Genomic DNA, 13,078 nt, shown 5'->3' on the forward strand with positions numbered 1-13,078 from the left:
GCAATTTTTCATGCATTTTTTTCATGCGTTTTTGAATAAATATGTTTTATAATTTTAGTACGAAAAATCTTTTTTTATATATAAAAGGATCTTTTAATATAATTTTCACTAATAAACGACTTGTATATATTTTTAATAAAAAATTCGGATTTTAATTGATATTACGTTTATTTTATGTTTAGCAGTGGATTGACTGCGGACATTTGTGACATACGTTTTGATGCGGATGGTACCTGCATTTTTGAAAATACCCTTGTCTATGGCTGTGCACATAAAGTTGCTCAATTCCCCTCTCTTGAAGAACATAAACAGGGATTATGTCCAGACATTTCGTATATTAGTCACGTTTACAGCACTATATGCTGTAGCTTGATATACCCGATTTCGGGTGAGCATTTCAATATACTGCAGAAGATTTGCCATTGCCTGTCATTATAATGTTGATTGCAATTTGCCCCTGGTAAAATGGCGCCGCACATGTGCACTTCACAATCGCAGACATGCGGGCTACGACAATATGGCCACCGTAATGCACATGTGCCAGATACTATATAAATTAAACGGCGCTGCTGTCATGATGGTCCTTACTCTACCTCAGAAGAAGTGCGTGCGCACGAAACGCGTCAGAGGGAGCCTGTGGACGTCGTTGACACTACGCCGCCGGTGCCATGTGGAGGCCCGGCGGCCACCTATAATTTTAAGAGGGTCAGTGGGTCACTTTCACTTGCCACCTGATTATATGTTTTACTTGTTTTTTTTAAATAAATTTAAGTAATATACTACACTATGAGTATCTCTCTGTGTTCTCTGTGAGGGGTCTTTCTCCCAATTTCACAGCCACAGAGTGATTTCAATCCCAGCCCTGGTTCCATTGAAGAGGAATATCCTATCCTGGGAGCTTCCTGATCTGCAGGATTTCGTTTTCCCACAAGAGGGCGTTATCGTCATCCATTTCAGCACATATCCATTTTCTGACCAGAGGGAGAGAGGGGAATCTCCAGGATTTCTTACACACATGCGTATTTTAAATGCGCTTCTGGTTAGTTTGCATTCTTTCCATTGGCAATTAATGAGCACCTTTTCAGGACTACTATTGTGTTGATTTGCATGATTTGATCATTTTACAGCGCTGCATTTTTATATGTATATGTTTTACTGAGGATTTTTTATATGCGTTTATCCTGGATGTTCAGCTGCTGTTTCTTTGAGAGCGCTCACTGTGTGTCCTTTACCTATACAATAATAAAAGCCTAACCCACACATAGCCATAATTTCTATTTTTATCATCTTCCACAACTAAAAAAGATGCAGTACTATGCCTGGTAAGGAAACCAGCACACTTTCTGAATAAAGTCACATACTACTGCTATCACACACTTTTCTTTCTGCAAAAGCTAGCCTTTGCAGAAAGCCACAAGTGATATTTATTAAGACAATTTTCTGTATGTACAGTTAGGTCCATATATATTTGGACACAGGGACAATTTTTTTTACTTTTGGCTCTGTATGCCACCAGAATAAACTAAAACGAAAAACCCAAATGAATCTGAAGTGCAGACTTTCAGCTTTAATTCAAGGGGTTGAACATAAATATCAAGTACAAATTTTAGGAACTGCAACCATTTTATACACAGTTCCTCCATTTTCAGGGGCTCAAATGTAATTGGACAAATTATTATAATCAATAAAATATTAATTTTTAATATTTTGTTGAGAATCCTTAACTGATAATGAGTGCCTGAAGTCTGGAACCGATGGACATTACCAAAGACTGGGTTTCCTCCTTTCTGATGCTTTGTCAGGTTCTAACTGCAGCTGTCTTCAGTTGTTCTTTGTTTGTGGGTCTTTCTGCCTTTAGTTTTGCCTTCAGCAAGTGAAATGCATGCTCAATTGGGTTGAGATCAGGTGATTGACTCAGCCATTGCAGAATATTCCACTTATTTTCCTTCAAAAGCTCCTGGGTTGCTTCTGCAGTGTGTTTTGGATCATTGTCCATCTGTACTGTGAAGCACCATCCAATCAACTTTGCTGCATTTGGCTGAATCTGGGCTGACAGTATATCTGTAAGCACTGCAGAACTCATCCAGCTGCTTCGGTCTTCTGTCCCATCATCAATAAACACCAATGACCCAGTGCCACTGGAAGCCATGCATGCCCATGCCATCACACTGCCTCCACCATGTTTTACAGAAGATGTTGCATGCTTTGGATCATGAGCTGTTCCAAGCCTTTTTTTCTTCCTGTCATTCTGGTACAGATTAATCTTAGATTCATCCGTCCAAAGAATGCTTTTCTAGAACTGGTCTGGCATTTTTTTTAGATGTTTTTTGGCAGTCTAATCTGGCTTTTCTATTCTTCAGGCTTATGAATTGTTTGCACCTTGTGATGAACCCTCTGTATTTGCTCTCATGAAGTCTTCTCTTGATTGTAGACTTTGACAAGGATATGCCCACCTCCTGGAGAGTGTCCTTCACTTGTCTGGATGTTGTGAATGGGTTTTTCTTTACCGTAGAGAGGATCCTGCGATCATCCACCACCGTTGTCTTCCGTGGACATCCATGCCTTTTTATGTTGCTGAGCTCACCAGTGCGTTCTTCTTTCCTCTGAATATACCCAACTGTTGATTTGGCCACTCCTAATGTTGCTGTTATCTCTCTGATGGATGTGTTTTGTTTTTGAAGCCTTACAATGGCCCGTTTCACTTGCACAGACAGTTCCTTTGAACGGATGATGTAGGTTCACAGCAATAGACTGCAAATGACACACTTAGAATCAACTCCAGACCTTTTACCTGCTTAATTGATGAAGAAATAAGGAGTAGCCCACACCTGGCCATGAAACAGGTTTTGATTAAATTATCCAATTACTTTTGGTCCTTTGAAAAAGGGGGGATGGCAAATCTTAAGAGCTGTAATTCCTAAACCCTTCCTCCAATTTGGATGTACATACCCTCAAATTAAACCTGAGAATGTGCACTTTCAGCTCATATCCATTATATAACTATAGCTTGAATGTGTTTTGGTAAATACCTTCAAAAACTAAAACATTTTGCCTTTGTCCAAATATATATGGACCTAACTGTATATCATGGGATAGAATGCAATCTGGGAATGCTTTTTACCCTGTCTTTGTCCATGACAATATTCTTGACAGATGATATTGATTGAAAGACATCTTTAAGCTGCTCTTCTGTGGTGCCTTTTTGGAAACCACTGACAAACACACTACGCTCTTGTTGCTGTTGGCGCTTGTCACGCTCCTCACACATTCGCTTATGACGTCGCCCACGTAGGTGATCATCAAGGCTGGGGCCTACAAAAGAGATGTAAAACACAGAGGAGGCTAAGACCAATTACCACTCAACATTATTAGCAGTTTTATTTGACAAGCATGACACTTTTAAACACTGTTGACAGAGGAGTGGAAGCTGCTCTGCTGCCTGAAAATCTGGCATGCCTGCAGTAACTGAATACAATTTCATATCAAACTGCTTCTGGAAAATGTAAAACAAAATGGTAGACACTGTGTGTTTGGATCTGTGCACCCGTGCTCGCCTGCATATAAAATTTTAACATGCAATTGCATTTGTGCAGCCACTGTGTGTGCATCCACTTGGTGACACTGTACTACTTCTGGGGGGTTATGAAGAATTTTTTTTTTTTTTTTACACTGATTGTTTTTACACCCATAAAGGCTGTAAACGCAATCATTTCTCCTTCTCTCTGGCTGCATTCTTGCAGCCATTGAGAAATACTGTATGAGCTGTGATTGGTCACAGCTTGTCCCATGGTACAAGGCTGTTGTGAATAGCCTTGTACCATGTGACCTCTGTGATCATTTACAGATTTCACACGCAGTAAGCAATGATGTCAGAAGTGAAATCTTGCTTACTACTCTTCATGTGATCACTGACTGGCCAATCACCTGATGCCTGAAGCATCAAAATCAAAACAGAGCGATGGGATTGCAGCTGACATTTGTACCATTCTGCAAAGCATTTAATGATTTCCAAAGCCCCGTCCAAGACATGCTATTGACACCTGTGTGAACAGGCCCTAAAAGAGTTTATAGGCCAAGTTCACCTTTTATATAAAAAAAATTGATAATAAATGCACATCTTTTTGCAGGTAAAAAAAATGTTCATTTTTTTACAGTGGAGACTGTAAAGCATTGCACCCATGATCAGCAGTTTGTGGGTGCAATACCAGGCTCCTGAAGACTCTCAATATACTGTCTGCTTGCAGTCCGTTTGGGCAGGCAGTTACTGAACTGTATTCAACAGTGCCCTCACCGTTCATTGAGAACTACGAACCATCAGCAGTGGCGGCCAAAGGTAGTTGTAGTCCATTCATTCATAGAACTCTGTGAATGAATGAAGCAGAACCCCACACAGCCGCACTGTTTCTAAATAGAAATAGTGGGGGTTGTGAGAAAATCCCCCGCCCACTGGGTGAGGGGATCAGGGAAAGGAGGCAGAAGCTGGAACAGTTTACATGTTCCACTATAAATAAGAGTGGAGCATGTAACACATTCCAAAGGTGAACTCATTCTTTAAGTATCTTTCTCTTTTGCTGACTGTAGGTCATGCATTCATGAAAAAAAATGACAGCATGTTTTCTTTTTTTTTTTAAGCTTTTATAGAGTTTTTCAGCATTTGATGTACAAAACATAGAAAGAAATGAGAAACAGTGCATTCCATGAACATATCCCAGCACTGCATGTAAGATAATTAACAGGAGTATGATGTTTCAGTTCCTAATTCCAGTATTAATGCATGGCTAAAAAGTACAGCAGCAAAAAAAATAAATAGAGCTCTACAGTAAGAGCACATCTGAATAATAATGTAAAAGGAATAAACCAGCAAAGAATGAACAGCTAGCCAAGGAGACCGTGGTTTACAGATATGTTATACACAAACCCTATGTATGTTATTTGTTCTCTTTTCAAGAGTTTTGTGGACCATATTTTACCATTGAGGATATGCTGATGGAATAGGAGACAACCATCTCAGAGCTATTCGTTTTGGAGCTAGAAAAAGTAAATGTATGAACGTCTATCTATGCATCAGGATTAACCTGTCCTCAGTAGCATGCTTTCATAACGTACATGCAGTTAAACGCAAAAATGACCAAACTCCCCCTTGGAGTGTGGTCAGAGGAGGACGAAACAGAAGCAAAGACAACTGCTGAAAGAGGGGCAGCTGATTTTGATCGGTGCCCGCTCCCATCTTGTCTTCTTCTGCCTAGGTCAGGGGTCTCAAAACTGCGGCCCACGGTCGTTTGGGTTCTTTTCCTTCCACTGATATGAAGCACTATTTCTTCCATTGATACCAATGATGGGGCGCTGTTCCTCCCGCTGACCCCAGCGACGGCGAAGGGGCACTGTTCCTCCCACTGACGACGGCGAAGGGGCACTGTTCCTCCCACTGACGACGGCGAAGGGGCACTGTTCCTCCCACTGACGACGGCGAAGGGGCACTGTTCCTCCCACTGACGACGGCGAAGGGGCACTGTTCCTCCCACTGACGACGGCGAAGGGGCACTGTTCCTCCCACTGACGACGGCGAAGGGGCACTGTTCCTCCCACTGACGACGGCGAAGGGGCACTGTTCCTCCCACTGACGACGGCGAAGGGGCACTGTTCCTCCCACTGACCCCAGCGACGGCGAAGGGGCACTGTTCCTCCCACTGACCCCAGCGACGGCGAAGGGGCACTGTTCCTCCCACTGACCCCAGCGACGGCGAAGGGGCACTGTTCCTCCCACTGACGGTGAAGGGGCACTGCTCCTTTCCCAACCAGACTAGGGACACATGACTTCTGCTGCTTTACCGAGTGAGGGAGACTGTTCATTTTAATTTAGATTATTCAGGTTTACAACCACTTTAGGATGCCGGTGCTGGGGACAGAGGACGGCCGGTGAAACCAGCTGCGGTGAGCACACCACTGGATCAAGGGACAGGTGAGTGGCTGTTTTTAGCAGCTACAGTTTTCGCAGCTGCTGACTTTTTTTTTTTTTTTTTTAACTGGAGCTCTGCTTTAAGATGGAGAGACACCCAGCTGGTTAGGCAGTGAGAAATCAATGACAGAGTGATACCTCAGTTGTTAGGCCACTGAGGGATCTGTGATGGAATGACACCTTGCTGGTTCAGCCAGTGAAAAATAACTAGCTAGTGACCCTGCACTGGTTTAGCTAGAGAGAAATCAACAATGAAGTCACACCTTGCTGATTTGGCCAGAAAGGATTCAACAATTGAGTGACAACGCAGAATCAGTGATGGGTTGATGCCTTCCTGACTTGGCCAGTGAGGGAGCAGAGGTGGAGTGACACCTTAGTGGTTTTCACCAGGGAGCAGTCATTGGCTGAGACCTCCCTGGCCTGGCCAGTAAGGAAGCATTGATGGGGTGACACTCACTTTGCTCGTTTGGCAACTGAGCGATACAGTAAAAGCAAGCGAGTGCTGACTTAAAAGTGTTACTAAACCCAGGACCCTGTATTCACTATATCTGGTCTCCCACAGTACACAAACGGACATTAAATTATTTTTGTAAACATAAGCTGTTAAATATCTTTTCTCATCGACAGTTAGAGCAATCTTGTGACTTCTATCAGTGTCCAGCAGAGCCCTGGTTAAAGCTTGTAGGAGGCTTTTCATTCTCCTCTGATTGTCCTATGAGGCTTGCTCCCAAGGCCCTGTTCTATCAGCAGATGGACTGGGGACAGTACAAGAAGGGGAAGATCAGAGAAGACAGGACAAACATCCTTTTTACACGATGTGGAGAATTAACCCCCTAAGGTTCCACATTAAGTATAACAAGCATGCTTTACTGCATATACAGACTGATCTTATGGTTGTGGGTTTAGTAACACTTTAACAATCCTGTCCTGCTGTCAGCAACAGATTTACCAGAGTGGCTCTCAAACAACACAAATACTTCTAACAGGTAAAGAGTACATTTATGCAAGTCCCTACACCAGACATAAAACAGAAACAAAGAGGAGAAGAATGTGTGCACTTACAGCCCTTTGACAGCTACACCAGAATGTATGCTGAGCCACTGTCTCATGCACACCAACCAGCCATAACATTATGACCACTGACAGGTAAAGTGAATAACACTGATGATTTCATTACAAAGGCATCTGAAAGTGGGTGGGATTGATTAGGCAGCAAGTGAAACTGTTGTCCTTGAAGCTGATGTGTTGAAAGCAGAAAAAAACAGGCAAGTGTAAGGATTTGAGCGACTTTGACAAGGGACAAATTGTAATGGCTAGATGACTGGATCAGAACAACTCCAAAATTGCAGCTCTCATGGAATGTTCCTGGTCTGCAGAGGTCAGGACCTACCTAAAGTGGTCCAAGGAAGAAGAACCAGTGATAGGGTCTTGGGTGGCCGTGGCTCATTGACGCTTGTAGGGAGCAAAGGCTGGCCTGTTTTGCCCGACCCAATAGAAGAGCTACTGTAGCTCAGATTGCTGAAAAAGTTACTGCTGCTTCTGATAGGAGTGCATTGGTGCATGGCGCTGTGTAGCCGCAGGATGGTTAGGATGCCCATGTGGTCCGCTGTCCACAGCCAGAAATTTATTTATTTCAGGTACTTATATAGTGCTGTCAATTTACACAGCACTTTACATATATATTGTACATTCACATCAGTCCCTAACCCTCAAGGGGCGTACAATCTAAGGTCCCTAACTTACATTCATACATACACATACTAGGGCCAATTTAGACAGGATCCAATTAACCTACCAGCATGTCTTTGGAGTGTAAGAGGAAACCGGAGTACCCAGAGGAAACCCATGCAGGCACAGGGAGAACATGCAAACTCCAGGCAGGTGGTGTCATGGTTGGGAATCGAACCAGCGACCCTAGCACTGCCAGGCAGAAGTGATAACCATTAAGCCACTGTGCTGCCCCAATGCCCCAGAAATGCCTATAATGGACGTGTGAGCATGCAAACTGGACCATGGAGCAAAAATAAAAGATGACCTGGTCTGATCACTTCAAGAATGGTTTGAGGAATACAACGAGTTTGAGGTGTTGACTTGGCCTTCAAATTCCCGATCCAATCAAGCATCTGTGGGATATGCTGCAAAAACAAATCTGATCCATGGAGGCCTCACCTCACAACTTATAGGACTTAAAGCGGAGTTCTACTCACGCTGTCAAAAATAAAAGTCAGCAGCTACAAAAACGTACCTGTCCCTCGGTTCCGCGGTGTGTACCCTGCAGTCCATTTCACAGGCCGTCCTGTATTCCAGGAGGCTGGCATCTTCAGTGTGGGCACCCGGCTGTGATAGCTTGCGGCTTCACAGCCGAGTGCCCACTGCGCATGCGCGAGTAGCGCTGAACTTCATGAATGGTCCTGTAGTCTTCTCGGACCTGTCACATGTCCCCAAAGACTTCAGGGAGGGAGGACACCTTCTGCTTCCGATTGCTTAGGATCGGAAGTGGGAGCGGGCACCTGTCAAATTTGGGTACCCGCTCCCCCCAAAGGTGCCCTAATGGGGAGCAGTCCTTAAAGTGGAACTTCTCCTTTTAAGTGGAGCTCCGCTTTAAAGGATCTTCTCCTGATATCTTGGGGCCAGATACCACAGCATACCTGGTAGTGGAGTCCATACTGGATTATGGTGGATGGTCATAATGTTATGGCTGATCACTGAATGACAGCATCTGTAGCCTTTTCTAGGGACCCCAGAAAACCAGCTACACGGCTAGGGGGGAATGTAGTGACAATGGACAGACGTCTGGCTGCTTTATGACAACACTCACGGTTCGGGACATTGATGCTGCACAGGAGACACAGAAAGCTGCCCCGGTCTCCAGGCTGAATATCCGAGGACACCGGACAGTCGCCTCCATCCTCCTCTGAAGCCATGATTCCTCTACTTCCGGCGCACACGTTACACATCACCTCTAGGAGCAGCTTCCGGCGCTGGTGAGAGCGGCTACTGAATATTCATAACCTCTGCTGACGTCATGAATATTAATGAGATGAAAAGACAAAGGAGCTGGGAGGTGAGTGCTGAGTATTATGTGTGTCAATGGACAGCCAGTATTCAGGGGCCGACACAGGAAACACACACTGCCCAGACATGGCTGCACTTCCAGCATGGGCACACAGGAGGATGAACCATTGACTAGTGCCTTTATTATCTTCATGTATATATATAGGGAGAGGTGTCTCTGCCTTGATTATTTCTCTGACTTATTTTTAAACAATTTCTTGAAGATTTCTATTTTATTGATTCATTTATCTACTTCCAGTCTGACAGCCCTCTCCTACATGTAAACAACCGCATTTTCTGCTAGAAAAATTACTTAGAACCCCCAAACATTATATAATTTTAGGCAACGGCCCTGGAGAATAAAATGGTGGGTGTCGCATATTTTTATGTCACACGATATTTGCGCAATGGTTTTTCAAATGCAAACTTTTAGGAAAAAAACACAGTTTGGTAAAATATAGGAGATGATGATATGTCACATAAATAGATACCAAACATGTCACACTTTAAAATGGCGTGCGCCTATGGAATGGTACCAAATAGTACCCGAGAATCTATAGGTGATGCTTTTTTTTTGTTTTATATTTACATTTTTATTTGATTATTATACAAAATGGAAAAAACATCAGTTATAAAAATATTTCATATATAAAAAAAAAAGCATCACCTATAGATTCTCGGGTACTATTTGGTTACTCCAGTAACCCCATACATTTCCCCTGTCCCTCCCCCTCTACCCATCCCCCCATCCACATCCTTCCTCCCAGTCTAGTTCTTCTCTCATACCTGTCTGTATCAAGTTCATCTCTTTCATGAATTTACCATAGTAACTCTCTTTTAGTTTCTAAACTTCCCCCCTTTACTCTAATCAATTCTGTATATATTTTCAAGGTTTTACATTTTATCCAACTACACCATATTTTCCATTTTATCCTCTTCCATGAATCTATAGGTGATGCTTTAAAAGCTTTTGCAGGTTACCAGTTTAGCGTTACACAAGAGGACTGGCACCATTTATTTATTACAGGTATTTATATATCGCCATCAATTTACGCAGCACCTTACTTATATATATTGTACATTCACATCAGTCCCTAACCCTCAAGGGGCATACAATCTAAAGTCCCTAACTTACATTCATACATACACATACTAGGACCAATTTAGACAGGAGCCAATTAACCTACCAGCATGTCTTCGTGGGAGGAAACTGGAGTACCCGGAGGAAACCCATGCAGGCACAGGGAGAACATGCAAACTCCATGCAGGTGTTGCCGTGGTTGGGATCACTAAGGCTAGGTTCACACCTATGCAATTTGCATTTGATCCATTTCTGTGGTGCGTTTTTGACGCGTTTTGCATTTTTTTCCAACTTGTTGCTGGGCAGATTAAACTGCAAAACTCATCAAAAACGCACTACATGCTTTTCTGCAGTGTCTCCATTGAAGCCCCTAGAATCAAAAATGCAACTTTTTTGTTTAAATAAGTCCCTGATCCTTTCCAAAAAATGCAGATGTGAACCTGTCCCATAGGAAATCATGTTAAATGGACTTCTGTGCATTTCTGAAAAATGCAACGTAAAACATTTAGGTGTGAATCTAGACTAAAATGATTGCCCTCACTCTGATGTTTGCAGTAATACCTCACATGCGGGGTGTGATCATCCTTTACATATGCATGCAGGACCAACATGCACGTGAGCACGGAGGAACAGGGGTGCTTAATTATTTTCTTTAAATTTTAAAATGTATTTTATTTACAAAATAAAATAAATATTGTTATCACAAGGGATGAACAATGGATGAACATCCAATGTGATTGCATATGTGACAGGCGTGGGGTCAGACCTCCAACCATTCTCACCAACTTGTGACCGAAGGACCAGCCAATCTAAAACCGCGCTGCCACTTGCGTAACAATGCCACTCTCAGCTGCACCCTGCACAAAGATTTTCCAGCTCACTGGACCACAATTCATGTGCCGCAGCCTGAGAGCGATTGTTACTGGGTCAGGTAATTTACGCAATTAACCCTTTACATGGCCACCACCACCTTTTTACAGAGGAGGAAACTCACAAATCTTAGCAGTAACACTATGATGTTTGAATAAGCGTCTGTATACGCACTGCCACCGCAGACAAATGTATGCAGAGGTTTTAAAACACACAGTAGCGCTCTTCAGAGACAGGGATTCTTAGTTTGCATTAAAGAGCTTTAGAAACAGTTCAACACTTTTCAGAAAATAGGATTTACTACTAAAAAGGTCAAAATGGTGCAATAAAAATATTTACAGAAAAGAGGTAGCCAATATATATATATATGTATATAAATAGAGAGAGCAATAACACAACAGAGAGATAAAAGAAAGAAGTTTAGGAAGGTAGGACTCTTGCAGAAGTCCTTGGTTTAAGCAGAGTCCAATCGTCTGAACAAAAGGGTTGCCTTTTCTCCCAAAGATGGTTCTTGATGTTAAAAGGGAGAATCTCTTCTTCTTTCTCTCCAGGCCTGACAGCCTGTTTTCTAGTGTCTCAGCAGGGGGTGTCTACTGAAGCCAAGGCCAATCCCCTCATTTGGGGAGGGGTGCTAGGCGGAGACCCAAGCTGTGACCAAATCCTTCCCAAGTTTATACCATGGTCAATAACCTTCACTAGGTACATGTAGCATCCTAGCCACTGGCAGATTAATATGCAGAATCATATCCTGAACGTCCAGACACCAAATATGGCATATCTTATCATTCCCGATAAAAACATATTGCTTTCTACTCTCCTATCGACGCCACATAGGGGTGTAAGGTGTCCGGTGACTCGTATTAAAATGACCTGAATATATGCTTTATTTTACTGTACCCTGTTCCTGTTGAAGGTTATGAATTTGTATGAAAAAGTGATTCAAGTGGGATGTACGTTTTTATGGCCACTCTGAGGTAAGGCTACATGTCAAGGGGCCACCTGAGTTACAGTTTTACAACCGGTAAAGGGTTTATCAGACATCCTGGAACCAGGCTTAATTGGGGTTAAAACCATGAAGCTATCCAGCTGTGCCTTATGCACTTGTGACCCCCAGCACACACACACATATCATTCAATGAGGGAGTGGGGGGACATCTGCAGAGTATGATACAAAATATGGTTGTCATTGTCCATTTCTGTACTCACAATTATCACAGCATGGACTGTGACAGGTCCTCTTTATGGAGAGATCTGGGGTCTATTAGGCCCCATACCTCTGCTCTGGTCTGCACAGCATCTGATCAAACTGAGATTATTTTGATCAGTTGCTTTCACAAACCAGCAGTGTCTTGCTTGCATAAGACCAAAACCAGAAGTGATGAAATCCTCATGGCTTCCAGTTTTTAATTTCACACAGTGGGGGGGGACCAACATTAGTTCCTCCTACTGAGTCCCAGAAAGCGGATGCTACTGGTTTGACTGCTCTCTCCGCCGAAGCTCTGTACATTTATCCTGATCTGCTTATTGTGACGAAGTTAAACCGGTTCCCACTTACTAATACTTAGATGAGACTGTCTTTCCTTTCTTTTTTTTCTCCTGCAGATGTAGCAGTTAGTGGGTTGAGACAAACCATTTACTACTGGCAGGGGTGCTTACAATGATCAGCTTTTATTTATGTAAAACCTTTATCCCAAAAGGAAAAAAACTGTTGCTGTAACAGCTTATAAAGCGTGAGCTGTAATTTGGCTTCAATTTTAGTATATCTTAAAGCTTAGTTCCAGTCTTACTGTAAAAAAATAAAAGCTAGCAGCTACAAAAATTGTAGCTGCTGACTTTTTAAAAAAAAAAAACAGCCACTCACCTGTCCCACGATCCCGCAGTGTCCCCCGCAGCCCGTTTCACCAGCCGTCTGATGTTCCAGGCACCAGCATCTTCAGTTTGGGAACCCGGCTGTGACAGCTTGCGGCTTCACAGCCGGGTGCCCACTGTGCATGCGCGAGTAGCACTGCACTTCCTGAATGGCCCCGTAATCTTCTGGGACTTGTCACGTGCCCCAGACTATGGGGAGGGGGTAGGACGACTTCTGCTTCCGATTGCCTAGGCGATCGCAGCAGAAG

At 43.2% G+C, this 13,078-nt stretch overlaps 1 protein-coding gene across 2 annotated transcripts in view; it reads right to left on the reverse strand.

Moving 5' to 3' along the window:
• Window positions 1–8,924, reverse strand: part of TUT1 (terminal uridylyl transferase 1, U6 snRNA-specific) — a 42,476-nt gene extending 33,552 nt beyond the window's left edge. For both annotated transcript variants that reach the window (XM_089652876.1, XM_089652875.1), the window contains exons 1-2: window positions 8,775–8,924; window positions 3,122–3,312 (exon numbers count right to left, since the gene is read on the reverse strand). In XM_089652876.1, coding sequence (XP_089509002.1) covers window positions 3,122–3,312; window positions 8,775–8,913 — 330 coding nt within the window. In that variant the 5' untranslated portion in view covers window positions 8,914–8,924. The remainder of the gene's footprint in view (window positions 1–3,121; window positions 3,313–8,774) is intronic.
• Between the last annotated feature and the right edge of the window lie 4,154 nt (window positions 8,925–13,078).

This window comes from Staurois parvus, unplaced genomic scaffold (assembly GCF_062004578.1).
Source record: "Staurois parvus isolate SC_StPar_1 unplaced genomic scaffold, SC_StPar_1.0 ptg000694l, whole genome shotgun sequence".
Taxonomy (NCBI): domain Eukaryota; kingdom Metazoa; phylum Chordata; class Amphibia; order Anura; family Ranidae; genus Staurois; species Staurois parvus.